Source organism: Lepidochelys olivacea, assembly GCF_965140295.1.
Source record: "Lepidochelys olivacea isolate rLepOli2 genome assembly, chromosome: 1".
In the NCBI taxonomy this organism is placed as follows: domain Eukaryota; kingdom Metazoa; phylum Chordata; order Testudines; family Cheloniidae; genus Lepidochelys; species Lepidochelys olivacea.
Window position 1 is genome coordinate 38,424,065 of NC_140411.1, and position 16,031 is coordinate 38,440,095.

At 45.0% G+C, this 16,031-nt stretch overlaps 1 protein-coding gene across 1 annotated transcript in view; it reads right to left on the reverse strand.

Moving 5' to 3' along the window:
- SLC35F2 (solute carrier family 35 member F2) overlaps positions 1 to 2,644 on the reverse strand; it is a 34,016-nt gene extending 31,372 nt beyond the window's left edge. The window contains exon 1 of the mRNA XM_084610366.1: positions 2,438 to 2,644. Coding sequence (XP_084466492.1) covers positions 2,438 to 2,574 — 137 coding nt within the window. The 5' untranslated portion in view covers positions 2,575 to 2,644. The remainder of the gene's footprint in view (positions 1 to 2,437) is intronic.
- Positions 2,645 to 16,031: the final 13,387 nt, after the last annotated feature.

Here is a 16,031-nt window from a genome sequence, read left to right on the forward strand (position 1 = left end):
AGACTTGACTCTTAGAAACCTCTCTTGTCATCCTGGCCCGTGATGTTACAATGCTGTAAAAAATGTTCCTACTATGTCGTGGTTCTGGGATACAGACGGATAGATGAGTGGGGATACAGGCCTGATTCTGCAAGGTACAAAGCAGTCTGGTCCTAGTCCAGCAAAACATTTAGGCGCAAAGTTTTAAAAGGTATTTAGGCTTTGCTATAGTCAGCCTTGCAATGCCTCACTGATTTAAGAGCCTTAAGCACTCACTTAAATGAAAGCATCTGAGTAGTTTTTCAGTGGGACTACTGGCATGTTTAAAGTTAAACATATGCTTACAGGCTTTGCCAGATCAGGGCCAGCACATTCCACATCTTACAGGACCAAAGTCACACAGGAAGAGTTAAAAGCAGCCTTTCATGGTGATGGTTCATTTAAGGCAGTGGTCACCAACCGGTCAATCACAATTGACTGGTCGATCCTAGAGGATCTCCCAGTTGATCGCAATCTCTGGTGGAGAAGCGGGGCTGCCGCTAAGGCAGGCTCCCTGCCTGCCCTGGCCCCACGCCGCTCCTGGAAGCGGCCAGTGTGGCCCCAGGGGCAGGGATCTCCCTCCGCACGCTGCTCCTGCCTGCAAGCACTGCCCCCACAGCTCCCATTGGCCAGGAACAGGGAGTTGTGGTGCTTCCAGAGAGGGGCAGCACACAGAGCCAAGTTTCCCCCCCAACGTTCCCCCCCAGGGGCGCATTGGCCCCTTCCAGGAGCAGCGTGGGGCCAGCGTAGGCGGGGAGCCTGCCTTAGCGGCAGCCATGCTACACCACAGACCAGGAGCCACTGGGGGTAAGTGTTGCCCGGCAGGAGGTCACAGCCCAAACCCCAGCCCTGAGCCCCCTCCCGGAGCCAGCATCCCAAACCCACTCCTGCACCCCAACCCTGACCCCACTCCCAGAGTCAGCATCCTGTACCCCCTCCTGCACCCCAACGTTGCCCAACCCCTGACCTCCCTCCCAGACCCAGCATCCCATGCCCCCTCCTGTATCCCAACACTCTGCCCCAGCCTGGAGCCTGTTCCTACACTCAAACTCTCTCCCTGAGCTTGCACCCCTCATCCCCTCCTGCCCCCCAACCCCCTGCCCCAGGCTCTGCCAAGAGCCTGCGCCCCCTCCCGAACCCCGACCTCTTACCCCAGCTCGGTGAAAATGAGTAGGGGGAGGAGCGGGCGATGGGGGGGATGGAGTGAACAGGGCGGGGCTTTGGGGAAGGGGCAGGGCCTCAGGGAAGGGGAAGATCCTGGGTTGCCCTTACATTCAAAAAGTGATCTTGTCCTAAAAAGGTTGAAGACCACTGATTTAAGGGTATGTGTGACTACACCATACCCAGACTTCACTACTGCAGGTTTTTAAAAGGCAGAAAGATGGATGGGAGATTACATCATGCTTCCCTTCCCCCAGTTTATCCACAGGACACAAAGCGTGAAATCCAGAGTCCATTAAAATCAATGGGACTTTTACCAATAATGTAAATGTGGCCAGAATTGCAGCAAAGGTGGACAGAGTGAGTCTGTTCCCTGTTCAGGTCACTAGCTCTGCCCTGCCACTCCTTCCCAAAAGATTGTTACTACCTTACAGAGACACCAAACAGGGATGAGTGGAGGGGTGAAAGGGGACCCATCAAGGGTTGCCCCTCAAGCACTCATCCCCCTGGTACTGACTTTTTCATGGTAATCCCACTAACTGTAAACTCTGTGCGTGAGCCATTAGCAGGCCTAATTCAGCTTTAGAGCCTGCAGAATATCAGCCCACAAGCCAGGCCCAGGTTACATTGCACCCCGGGGCTGTTTTGTTGCAAAGGGCGGACACGGTGCCAAATCAGGCTGCAATTGTCCATCCTGTTCGCGTGTGGCAACACCCAGTTGGGTGCTCAATAAAGTGGCTGGTAGATCAGGGAAAGGGGGCACGTTTGCTCTGAAGCTGGGGGCACCGATTTAATAGCAAAAGCTACAGAATAACGTGCTTTTCTGTAGCACCTTCCACCCGAGGATCTCCATGCGTTTTACAGCGTCCCCTCATCCCCCCTGGGTCAGCGGCAGCGCTGAGAACTAGTCTCCTGATCCTGCAATTCACCCACAGGCTCGTTCTCCGCCTCCCAAGCAGTCCCGGAGCGGCGCCGCTATTATCCCTGGTGCTGGGGCTTTCCCAGAGAAGCACGTGTAAACGCCCCAGGCAGCCCACACGCGCTGGTAGCTGGGCACAGCCAGGGGGCTGCTCTGAATAGGGTGGCCCTCTGGCGGGGGGGGGGGAGGGGGCGATTAGGGCATCCCTTCCAGGAAGGGAGCTCCCCGCTGCCCCATGTGCGGATCACACGTGGCTCAGCCTCGGCAGGGCTCCTCCGGCTCGCAGCAGGGCAGAGACGCGCGGCAAGTCCGCCCGCCGCCTCTGCCCTTTGTACTCACCAAGTGCAGAGTTTGTCTTTGATCCCAAGCAAGAGGCTGCGGGGCGATCTCAGAGGCGCTGCTGCAGCCGCGGGAGCTGCTGCTGTTTCCGACGGTGCCCGCGGGCAGGGGGCATCCTCCGGACCAGCCACGTCCATTGGGAGCCAGACGCCGCCGAGCAGCCGCTGTCTAGAGAGCTGGGTGGGAGGCGAGCGCAGACTGGGAGGAAGGGGGGGTGGGGGGGCGGTGCTAGCGCGCGGCTTCTTTGCTGGCTCAGCTGCTCTGCAAAATCTCTCTCCTGTGCGGGTGGCTTCCGCAGCAGATCATTAACAGTCAGCCGACAAGACCCAAACAATCCAGTCAAGATCGCACGCTGGCATCTCTCTCCGGGGCTGTAACCTGCTCCAGGAGCGGGGAGAGACTTCTGCTCCTCTCTCCTGGCTGATCTGGGGAGCTGCCAGCTCGTCATTTATTCCCTCCTTTTCTACCTGCAGGTGAGGTTGCACAATGCTTTTAGTTCTCGTTTTTCCCCTCCCAGGTGTCTTTAGGGCAGAGGAGGCCATGCCCCAAATCTCTGGGATTTTCTCACTCAGAATGGATTTGTTGTGCGCCACTATTTGCAAGAGGCAACACTTAAACCAGACTTGCAATGAATCAGAGCTGCTTTCCCAAGGCCTGATTCTCTTTCCAGTCACACACGAGTTTTACACCAGTGTAACTCTTGACGTCTACAGGGTTTCTTCTGATTTCCATCATTTTAAGTGATGGGAGAGTCATTATTTTGAGCGAACAATAGATCTGTGGGTGGTTAGAGACTACAAACCAGGTCTCTAGCATGGCCCAGAGTTTCCTTTTCAAGATGTTGAACAAATCAGGAAGGTCACTGGCTGAATCATAGAATATCAGGGTTGGAAAGGACCTCAGGAGGTCATCTATTCCAACCCGCTGCTCAAAGCAGGACCAATCCCCAATTTTTGCCCCATCCCTAAATGGCCCCCTCAAGGATTGAACTCACAACCATGGGTTTAGCAGGCACAATCTGAAAGGGTGAACTGGCAAGGAACAAGCAAGATTGTGAATATCTGGAATGTACACATGCCAGAGAGATGCTTTAACATGAATTCAGTCACCCCAAGCAAAAGTTGGCAGATCCAAAAGGGAGAGTGAATAATTTCCCTCTAAGTTTGGTTGACTACCTTCCTTTAGAATGATTTTTAGATAGCCCTTATTATTCCTGAACCAGGGTGAAAGTACCTTGTGTGGCTATGTGAAAAGTTCATGATCTCTCTCAAGGGAAATTAAAAGTGCAAAACTATCAATCAGTTATTTTACATTGATTTTCCTTGTAAGAGGGTTGGCCTAATTTAATTGTTGATTTGCTATGTCCAGGTTTTTGCATTCTCCAGTTACTTCTGTTTCTTTTTAACTTTTGGTAATGATGCAGCATATTCCTGCTCCACAAGCACAAAACCTACTGGCCCCAATAACAAATAAAATTTCAAAAATTAAGTAAACCAAAAAGTTGGATTTTTAGCAAGTTTTCTCAAATGAAAGTGGAACAAAACAACACACTGCAAACCTACTTTATAAGCCCTGGTCTACACTGGGCTAGACGCGATAAATCGACCCCACTGGATCGATCGCTGCCCTCCGATCCGGCGGGTAGTGTAGACATACCCTAAGATTCCAGAAATCTGGTGTTAATGTAACTTTCTGGTTCAGATTTTAAAAGTTTGAAAATTCAAGTGATTGTCACCAGAGTAACTGCAGTTTGGTATTTTTTTTGGTATTTTATAACCGTACATGTTTTTTTTTCTGTATTATATATATATATATATATATATATATATATATATGTCTAGTGTAGAGAAAGATGGGCCCAAAGCCAAGCCCTGGGCTTTGGGAAACTTCAGATTCAGGTCTGACCTTTGCATCTGTATACCCTACCTTTACAGTAAAGGCTGGAACATAATCCTCTTAGTTTTTGTGGAGTTCCAATCTTGGATTCACATGCAAACTTTGCAGCTTGAGCTCATCCCTAATGAAGTGAGTCAGAGTTACTCTGGGAACCATAACTTTTAACTTCCCAACCTTTATACCTATAAAATCTCAGTGATCTCACCTATTCACAAGGCTTCATTATGCCAATGACTCACAAATGTAGCTTTCCATTCCTGATTTGTCTCTATCTGTCCACATCTACATCTCAGGTTGTCTCTTGGTGATATTTCCTGAACGAATTGCTGGTAATTTAAACATAGCCCATCTTTCCTCACTAATCCTTCCTCTTGTGCCACATTCTCTGTCACTGTTGACTATCACTATCTTCCCAGTCACTTGGACATATGACTTGAGAATATTTTAGTCCTTCTCCTCTGCACGTCACAGCCAGGTTGTGTCCAGGTCTCACTCCTTCTTCCTCCATAATGATAAGATAATAAAGCAGTTGATATGTGATTCAATTAATAAAGAACTAAGGGAAGGTAATATAATTAATGCCATCAACGTGGTTTATGGAAAATAGATCCTGTCAAGCTTACTTGATATCTTTTTTAATGAGATTACGAGTTTGATTAATAAAGGTAATAGTGTTGACGTAATAGACTTCTGTGAAGCATTTAACTTGGTACTGCACAATATTTTGATTCAAAAATTAGAACAATACAAACGTAACACTGCACACACTAAAAAAAACACTTGGGAAAATAGTTAAGAAGTTATTAATCTTAGCAAAGTATTAGTGACCTTTATTGAGAATTAGGTTTATACCCAAGTTGAAGTTTTAAATCCAAACTATTTTGAGTGAAAAGGAGCCAAGATCCTCCACTCTTTTTTAAAGGTTGAAAACCAATTATAATGTCTGAAAAACAAGTTGGATAACAGACTGACAAGCTTTTCTTATATTTTCCAAAACCAATTACCGGTACTTCATGGCTGAGACTGAACAAAAAAATATCAGCCCAAAAGATAACATTTGTGGGTAGTAGGAGAAGTTTGAAAGGGGGAGCTTGAAATCTAGCTGTTTTTTTTTTTTTTAAAGGAGTTGAAAGCAGATTAAAAAATGACACCTGCCCTTGAATCCCCATTGTTACAGGAGTGCTCCATAAAAGAGAGGTGTCTAGGTGTATAGCTAAATACCTAAATAATATGCCAGTAGGTGGTTATCCAGAATATGCAGCATAGTTCATGGGTTTTGTAGGACCAGTACCACTTCTTCTTCTTGTTCATTGCAAATGGCTTCTTACGTGAAGCTCTTTACATGCAGCTCTTCATAACTGTGCTGACTTTTGTGGATTTACAATAGTATTTTCCTTTTAACATTTTTTCCTCCTTGGTTGGTGGGTGAAAGCCTGCACAAAACAATAAGGGAAACTGAGTCGTGCTCTGATACTGCAAATATTTATGCATATGAGTAACTTTTTTTCAAATGAGTAGGCCTATTGAGATCAAACTGATTATTCATTAGCATAAAGTTACTCACATAAGTGTTTCAGGAGTGGAAGGAAAAAAACCCTGTTAGCTTCAAGAGCTTTGACTCAGGTCCTAAATAAATAAAGGAGAAACAATTAAACAAGTGCTGTCAAATGCATAAAGAAAGAAACTTGTGGAGAGAAAAAGAGAAATCTTTTTTTTTCCATTCAACTTCTCTCAATACACTATTCAATCAGAAGTCTCATTTTTAAGTAGGCAGTGCCCATTACAGTAATTGAAATAGGAGCTTAAAATGGAACTGCCATCTCAAGCGTAAGCATAATATTATGTTATTAATATAACACAATCAAAACACAGATCAGATTTCCAGATCTTTAAAAAACAACAGGAAAGATTGTATCCCATTAATGCAGTGTCAATTTCTGAATGTGAACAGAAATTTTCCTGTACGATGACAGTACAGAGAAGCAGGTTTGCATTATTTTGTAAAATGGAGACCATTTTCACCACTAGAGGTTCCACATGATCCATACATGTCTCTGTGACATCTGAGTCTCAATGTCCATCTCTTCTGCCTGGTTTATGGTGCTGTTCTACTCAAACAAAAAACATTATTTATGCCATTTTTTTTCTTAGTTCGTATTTCTCCTTCCATAAGAAACCCCGGATTGCTATCCATAAAGATAACTGGTTTTGTTTAGTTTAACATACATATACGTAGAATTTCCTGCAGAATTTTTGAAGGGTAAAAACATCCTGAAAATCAGGTTTTCAGTTGAAAAATTTCAGTTTCCACTTTATTTGTTTTTACTTCAAATGCCTGTTTTTTAGACCAAAAATTGTGGGTTTTTAAAAACTTTTCTGGGTTTTCTCCACCCGCTTTTTTCTCTTCGTTACACTTCTCTTTCCCAACCCCTGCACACACACTTTTTTCTGCTAAAAGGGAGATAAAGGTCAAACTGTGAGAAAGTGGGGAAATCTTAATGAAAATAGTAAAAATTCACAAAAAGTAGTTTTTTCTCCACAGTTTCCTGATGGTTTTCCCAATTGTAAAATAGTTACTAAGTGTTTGAAAAGCAGGGGGAAGGGAGGGTAAACCCACAATTTTGAAACAAAAGTGTTCATTTTTTTCCAGATTTTGCCATTTCAATTTTTTTGTCAAAAATCTAAATTTCTCTGCTTAAAAAAATTGGTTTTTTTTTTAATAAAACTGAAACTTCTTCTTTTCCCTTTATGCTGCTTTTCTTGGTGAGGGTCGCGGCGGCAGCATGGAGAGTAGGGAGGACCAGACCTCCTTTTCCTCCCTAACAGGTTCCAGCTCCCCCTGAGGGATTCCCCAATGTTCCCAGCCGGGAGATATCATCCCTCCAGCATGTCCTGGGTCAGCCTCAGGGCCTATGCCCAGTGGGACATGCCCAGTATAGTTCCAACAGAAGCCTCCCAGGGGGCATCCTTATCAGGTGCCCAAACCACCTGAGCTGGTGCCTCTCAATCTGGAGGAGTAGCGGCTCTCCTCTGAGGCCCTCCCATATACCCGAGCATCTCACCCTGTCTTGAACAGTAAGCCCAGCCACCCTGCAGAGAAACCTCATTTCCACTGCTTGTACCTTCAACCTCATCCTTTGGTCATTACCCAAAGTTCATGACCATAGGTGAGGATGGGGAAGTAGAGTGACCCAAAGTTCATGACCATAGGTGAGGATGGGGAAGTAGAGTGACCCAAAGTTCATGACCATAGGTGAGGATGGGGAAGTAGAGTGACCTGTAAACAGAGAGCTCCGTCCAAGAACTCAGCTCCCGCTTCACCACCACGGATCGGTACAGTGCCTGCATTACGGCTGCTGCTACACCAATCTCCTCTGAGGACCGTTACCTTGTGGTGGTGGAGGGGCTTGTGTGTTCCAACAAACCCCAGGGCTATATCGTCTGGAGCCTAGTGCTCCTGGTAGGGTCACCGTAGGCAGATAGGTCTGGGGGGAGGTTCCAGACTAAAAATGATCCACGTCAAGACCCTCTTGAAAGCCCAAAATTACCATGTGAACTTCGCCTAGACTAGGGATACCCGAACCTACCCCTGGGGGTGGAGTCAGGCGAGCATCTGGTGGTCAGGCTACCCATGTGTCCCATGGCCCCGAAAGGCAATGTGGACCCAGTGATGAGCTGCCAAAATCTTAACAACCGGTTCCCTCCTCACCTCATGAGGGGGTCGTGGCCCACCCCCGCCCCCCAGGGACTCCTGCCTCATCCAATCCCCCACGTTCCGTGACGCGCTCCCCCCCACACCCCTGCCCCATCCACCCCCCTCCCCGTCCCCTGACTGCCCCCAGAACTGGGCAGGAGGGTCTCATGGGCCACCATAGTGGGTGCCCACCCCACCCCTAAGAGCCAGAGAGACCTGCCGGGGGGCGAGGTGGGGAGTCCCGGCAGTGCTTACCTGGGGCAGCTCCCAGGAAGCATCCGGCAGGTCCCTCTGGCTCCTAGGGGCGGGGGAGCATAGCTGGGGGGGAGCAGGGGGAACAGCTGCTCCCCCCAACTGATCACATCAAAAGTGGCGCCTTAGGCGCCGACTCCGTGGGTGCTCTGGGGCTGGAGCACCCACAGGGAAAATTTGGTGGGTGCAGAGCACCCACCGTCAGCTCCCCACCCCTTCGCTCTGTCTCCTCTCCTGAACGCACCGCCCCGCTCTGCTTCTCCACCCCCTCCCCCGGCTTCCCGCGAATCAGCTGTTCGCACGGGGGGGCTGAGAAGCAAGTGGCGGCTTCACGCTCAGGCCCAGGGAGGCGGAGGTGAGCTGGGGCAGGGAGCGGTTCCCCTGCGCACCCCTGGGTTACCTGCTGCAGCACGGGCAGCCCTCCTCGCACTCCCCCCCCCCCGCCCCAGCTCACCTCTGCCTCCCTAGGCCTGAGCGCGAAGCCGCCACTTGCTTCTCAGCACACACACCCCCGCCGGCTTCCCGCGCGAACAGCTGATTCGCGGGAAGCCAGGGGGAGGGGGTGGAGAAGCAGAGCAGGGCGGAGCATTCAGGGGAGGAGTCGGAGTGGAGGTGAGCTGGGGCCAGGGGCGGGGTGGGGAGCTGCTGGTGCGTGCTCTGCACAATTCAAATTTTCTCTGTGGGTGCTCCAGCCCCGGAGCACCCACGGAGTCGGCGCCTAAGGCGCCGCTTTTGGCCAGTTGTTAAATTTAGAAGCCCTTTTAGAACCAGTTGTCCCTCATGGGACAACCAGTTCTGGACAACCAGTTCTGAAAGGGCTTCTAAATTTAACAACCGGTTCTAGCAAACCGGCTCCAGCTCACCACTGTGTGGACCCATTTAGTGGGCTCATCGCTCATGAGGCGGAGGTGAGGATCAGGTGTGATGCCAGAATGGCAGCAGGAGAGACGGACCATGCAATGGAACTGGCCCTCAGCAATGGAAAAAAATAAAACTGAAACTTTTTGTTGGCAAATTTTAGACTGATTCTATTAGAAAGCCAGGTGTTAAAATAGGGGATGAAGGATAATGGTATGTATTTTAAGTGTGTATGTATAATGATATGTATTTTATATAATCTATTTTTATAGTGTGTCCATCACTGTAGCAGCTGAATAAATACTTCTGAATTTACCAAGGTGCAAATGTAAACACAATGTGTGAAAAGACCCAAGATAAGACACAAAAATATTATTCCTGGTGGAAACTTAATATGCTATGGGTTTAATTCTATTAGTATAAATGGCCGCAGTGCACTAATTCATTGTTTCTGATGTAAATAATTTTTCAACAATAAAACTGAGGGAACGCCAAATTTGTGTGAATGTGATTTTGGGAATAAAATTAGGTACACTTGACAGTTATGGCTAGGTACCAAATACAGATCTGTCTCTGGACTGTGAAAAGGATGTCTTTTATATCTCCCACCCTTGTTTCCCCTCAGGCCTTGCCAGGGCCCTAAACTACAATAATGTTTGCCTTTAGGACTACATTTCCCAGCAATCCGTAAGAAGAGTTCCATTCCACCCTGTTTATGGAGTGTTAGTCTTGGGCCTTAAAAGCAGTAGCAGTATGAGATTTTCCCCCAGGCTGCTGCTGCCTCACTTACTACGCCCTTGGTCCACCAGGTTTTGTTCCTAGAATGGAGACATTCCATACGTAGAGCTAAATCTGAGTTACACGTGCAGCGTCACATATACCAAAACTCTTGAGAAATGTTAAAAGGAAGTATGGGAAAGAGAGTTCTTTGGTTGCTGGATCAAAATTGCTCTGTTGATAAATTCCTCAGCTGTATGTGTTTTAGGAGTGTGGTGAAGGTCTTTGGACAATTTAAGTATGTCATCTTTTATCAGAAAAGCTTTTCAAAATCACGTCATTAGGTTTTAACGCTAGTTGCTTTGCTAGATTTTCTCCAATGTTATTTACATAGCACTATTCACAGGGGAGGTCAACTGAAAAAAGCCCCAAAAACAATACTATTTTGAGCCCGAACAGCGAAAATTGCATATTTGTACAGGAGTTCTTGTTGTAAGTTATATGTTCCCAAGCCAGAGTGTTACATGTGATTCCCTGAAACCATAGTAGAGTATGACTCAGAAGGAAGGAGCCAAAATATTTTTTAGGGTTAAGAAAGCAGCCTCCTCATTTGGATGTTGGAAGATAACTGCAGGGAGATCATGTTTTTTTCTTATTAATCAAAGTGTGTTAAGTAGCTCCAAGCTTTCTGTGCTTCCTGCCTTTGTTATGTCTGTCTCTAGAAGACACAGCATAGGATTTTTTCTCACTGTAATCTCTGCCAGACTGGTTCAGAAATGCAAGATTTTCCCATCAGCTCTTTGGATTCTCATTTGTCAGGCCATGTCAAATACACTAGCAGGACAAGATGAATTTGAAGGAGCTATGTTTAGGCTGGCCATAAAGGCAGACTGTCCTTCCAGATTTTGTTAGCTATTACTGGAATTAGCAATAGGGTCAGTGAACTCAAAAACGCAAGTGCTTCATGTGTACAAAATCTGCTATAATATCACACTTTGTCTGGGCATAGTGTAATGCATTATTTCAACCTTTTCCCCCATTGTGCCTCCCTGTCAGATAGGAACCCACTACTCGCTTCTGTTGATATCTAGCTTTTGTAAAACGGTAAAGATGCATAGTGTGTGGGGCCAGAGCTAGCTGTAGCCAGAATCCTATACGTTCCCTAAATTATTTACCCCCCATGTAACACCCTAATGGTAAATAATTCATCTGCCTTTTAGGTGTGTGCACCCTTTAAGTATTTATACTCTGTTACAGTGATTTTCAATGGTCACCCACCTCCCTTAGGCTCCTTTAAGGCTGACATTTTCAATCTTTACTCATAAGAAAATCCCTCCAGCCCCTGATTGATTGAACTCCTTCCAATTAGTCAACATCTTTCTGGCAATGAGATACCAAAGACAGAACGTATATTTTTTCCAGATATCATCTCACTCAGGCTCTTGAGAGAGGATCCTATCATCACCGTGCTCTGTGACATGGTATCTCTCAGGCAGTGTCTTAACTGCAACAGAGGTGTGGTTTTATGTCAAGCTAACTCTTGCCTAGAAGATGAACCCTGGGTAAGCAGCCCAGAATGACACTGACGCTTTCTGCAGATCTAAAAGTTATGGAGGTTTCTTGCTGGATCATTCACAGAATAGTTGGATAATGTTCTTTCCAGACAGGATGCTTAGATACCAAAGGTGACAGATGCTTTGGAATGTATGATTAATGAGCCCGATTTTTCAGAGGTCCTAAGCACCTGCAGGTTCCATCAGCTGCAGTTATGAGTGCATAGTGCCTCTAAAAGAATCAAGCACATGATCCCCTTGGATTACAGTGGCACCGAGAGGTTCCAGTTAGCATTGGGGACTCACTCTGCTAGACAGTGTACATTCTTACAGAAAGACACAGTCCCTGCCCTGAAGAATTTACTGGCTAAGTGCATGATTCATCTTCCATTAAAGTTAACCAGAGTCTTTCCATTGATCTTAACTGGCTTGTTGGTCTAGGGGTATGATTCTCGCTTAGGGTGCAAGGGGTTCAAATCCTGGATGAGCCCATTTTTAGGCGACCATATGGCCTAGTGGAAAGAGCACTGAGCCAGGATTCAGGAGATCTGGGTTCTATTCCTGTGACTGGCCTTCTGGGCACTTCCCTCTTGGATGAGGGATAAACCGGCTCAAGCCTGGTCAGGCAGGTATTAGTAATGAACCCTTTAAGAGTTTACGTTTAGCAAAAGCTAGTTTGAAGCAGTTTCTCCCTGCTACTTTCCTTCCTTCAAGACCTTCTCTTATTTTCTCCCCCACCTGCTCCCCACTCCCTGCCATCCTTGCTTGCACAGCAGTACAGTGGGAAGCTTTGGGGTTTTTTTCTTTTGAGACAATTTCCCTTTGTCTTGTTACTGCAGCTGCTTTTACTTTATTAGTTACTTTTAAAACCATACATCCTTCTCATACTACAAGTAACACTACTTAATATTCTCAGGGCCTTCATTTACTTGCTAATTAGGGCCTTTTCCATACTGGTCACAAACTGTAAGAGAAAATGTTACTTTCTTAACCAAACTTAAGCTAACTTTTATTATTGTTAATTATTATTATTTTATTTATGTATTTATTTATGCATTTATTTATTAATTATCCTACAAACACCATTTAGGCCGGGCAGATGCCTTTATACATTTTTCCCTCATGCTCCATTTCTATGGGGACCAGGCTGTGGTCTCCAAAAAGCTTGAGGTTATGTCAGTGTCCAGCATTCTACTCAAAATGTAGATAAAATGTACAGAAGGTGTGCCAATATACTCATAATATGGAAAAGAAACCAAATGCTTTCCATTAATACTATTTTTCATAAATAATTGTTATGAATGTAGCATATATAAAACAGAAAACTTCAAATAAAATAAAATAAAATAAATAAGTACCATGTCTCCTACCTTTTGTTAGTTCTTTGCTTTTCTTGTTCATAAGGTTGAGGAGCTGCCCCTTAGAATGGACATTTTCCTTCCTTCTGTATATTTTTATTTCTATTATATCTATTTCTATCTCTATTCTATCTGTATATATATTTCAATTATATATTCCTCACAAGATTCTTTTTTCCCTTTATATTTTTCTCTGTGTTTTCTTCATTTTTGTCTCCTCCATGCTCTTTTCTTCCGGAAAATCTCTCTTCCTCTCTTCCATGAATACCCTGTTTTTCTTATTATTATCAAACCTAATGCCCCTCCACACTCTGAAATGACTCATCACTCCTGTCCTTTCTCCAGTTTCTGCCTCCCCTGCTGTCCTCCACTTCCAGTTTACCCTATGTCATATGACAAGGGTAAAAACAATAAATTTTCTTTTAATACTGAACAAGGAACTTTATTAGAATAAGAGAAACAATAATAAAGTAGCAACTGGCTACTTCCAAACTCAGCTTTCTGGTTCTCATCCAGCCTATTCATTCCAGCTGTCACACTGCCTGCTCCTCACCTCCCTGTCCCAGCTTTGAGGTGGCAGTAGCTGCTGCAAGATCCATCTAAACAAGTTCCCTTTCTGCAACAAACCCTTTTTTAAGGATTTCCATCCATTTTGACCTTTTGGACAGGACAGTGATCTGAGGCGTGCCTTCTCTCCTGTTGACCAATTATGTACAACTGAGGTATTCCTGGGGCTTGAAAAATGAAGAATCTATAGTGCAGCAGGTTGATCACAACATGATATTTTATTGACACTCGTAGGCAGAGAAAAACTATCCAGGTTTTCTTGAGAAGATAACATCCATGTTGATAGAAGGCGCTCCCTTCAACACTTATGTGCTTAAAGAAATGGGGCTCGATCATCTTTCCATTGTTATTAAGGAATTATTTTAAAGAGGGTCATCACCGGTGAAGATTTTTTTAAGACACACTGAAATAGGGGTATTTTCACCTATCTCTAATATACACAGTTTATTCCATGGTGTGATGAGGATGTTAAAAGCCTGAGAAGTAAGACTGTAGAGGCTGTGTCATAGAGTAATTTAGGATAATTTTGTCATAGGACCAGAGTATATGTGATAGAGAAGCTGGGGAGTGTTGACACCTCCAACATTTTGCACTCTGTTACTTTAGTTGAGTAGAATTTTGCTGGAATCCAACAGTATAATATATTTAAGATTTTTATTTAGAGTTAGCAGGGAACGGATGAAGACATTAGTGTGACATTGTTGACATATCATAGCCCAGTTTTCTTCCCATAGGGACTAAGCTCTTCGTCCTAACCTTCTGGAAAGGGGCAGATTATATACAGATATTTATTGAGCTAATAGCAGCAATTGCACACAAAATGAGGTTTGGCCCCAAAGTTGACAATCATGTCTTCTAAAAGTGACTAGTTGTTTCTGCAGCATAGGGTTAATTCCATGGAAAATGCCATGGACAAAGGAACTGATGGGAGCCTAACTGTAAGGTGAAAGGAGAAGAAACTTCGGATAGAACATCAACTTTTTCTTAACCACCATGTGACGTTGCACCCCATAATTCTTTATAGAAATATGCTTATGAGTGTAAATGTGACATAACTGGAATATGTTTTATGCTAGATATGCCATGTAACATACCTTTGCAAAGATTATGTTCTACTGAATATATTCATCCTATTTGTATGCATGTATCATTTTTATATCTGAAGTTATGAGAGTTGGGCTTGTGTTTAAAGTGTTTGCTGTAGGAAGCACAAAAGGCAGATTTGGTCAACATAGTGTAAAGGGGTTATTCAAGTAATTGGGAGTACTTATCTAACAATGGACTTTGGAGACGTCAATCCACATCTGAGCATTACTGGGAACATTCAAACTAACATGTAAACAATGATGTTGGCCTGCAAAAAGCTGAATCATTCATAGACATGTGATTTGCCTAGGTGGCTAGAGACCCCATCTTGTGGCTGTGAGGTGGGACAAGAGAAAGACTATATAAACCCCTGGAAACCCCTCCATTTTGTCTTCAGCTGGCTCAAGAGATAGCCTCTCCACCCCAAAGAGATGCCTGAAAGAAACTGGAACAAAGGACAGTAACTACCTGGGTGTGAGTGATTGCTGGACCCAGACTAGGAAGGAGTCTAGTCTGTGAAAGAAGCTTATTGGAACATCTCTGAGGGTGAGATTTACCTGCATTTAGTTTCCTACTGTATTAGGCTTAGACTTGCTTGTTTTATTTTATTTTGTTTGGGAATTTACTTTGTTCAGTCTGTTATTACTTGGAACCACTTAAATCCTACTTTTTATATTTAATAAAATCACTTTTTACTTATTAATTAACCCAGAGCAAGTATTAATACATGGGGGAGCAAACAGCTGTGCATATCTCTCTATCAGTGTTATAGAGGGCGAACAATTTATGAGTTTACTCTGTATAAGCTTTATACAGAGTAAAATGGATTCATTTGGGGTTTGGATCCCATTGGGAACTGGGTATCTGGGTGTTGGAGACAGGAGCACTTCTTAAGCTATTTTCCGTTAAGCCTTCAGCTTTTGGGGGATATGGTTCAGACCTGGGACTGTGTTTGTAGCAGGCTAGCATTTCTGGCACAGCCAGGCAAGGTATTGAGTCCCAAGCTTCCAGGGAAAATGGGCTTATAGGTAGTCTCAGCACATCAGGTGGCAGTCCCAAGGGGGTTTCTGTGACCCAACCCATCACACACCACTGGATGGAACATGACATAGGGCCACCTAGGAGCCACTGAAGTCTCACTCAGTTGCAAAAGCCAAATCCTCCAGCTGCTGCTTCTCAAGTAACCATTTTATTTTAAGCTGCCACCCAAGTTCCACATTTTCCTTATTTGGCTCTCTCAACACCCATTTCATGCTCTTTTTCAACTCATCTTACATGACTCTCTCCTCAGTCCCTCTTTATATGACTCATCCCATGCCTTCCTATCCCTTTTCCAGGCCTCACTCTTCACTATCTTGCACTCTCGCCCACCCATGCTTCTCCTTGACTGTCTAGTGTTCCTTTCCTAGCTCACAGCTCTCCACATCAGTCTCACGCCCTTCCTTGTCTGTCTCCCACCTAGAGCTCAGCAAGTAATTGATTTTTCAGTTCAGCGGCTGAAGTGAAAAATCCTTCCCAAATTTTTTTGGGACAAACTGAAATGGAAATTTTGGGGGTTTTCTCACCAAAGTGAAATACAATGAATAAATAATAATAATTAATTGCAATAATAA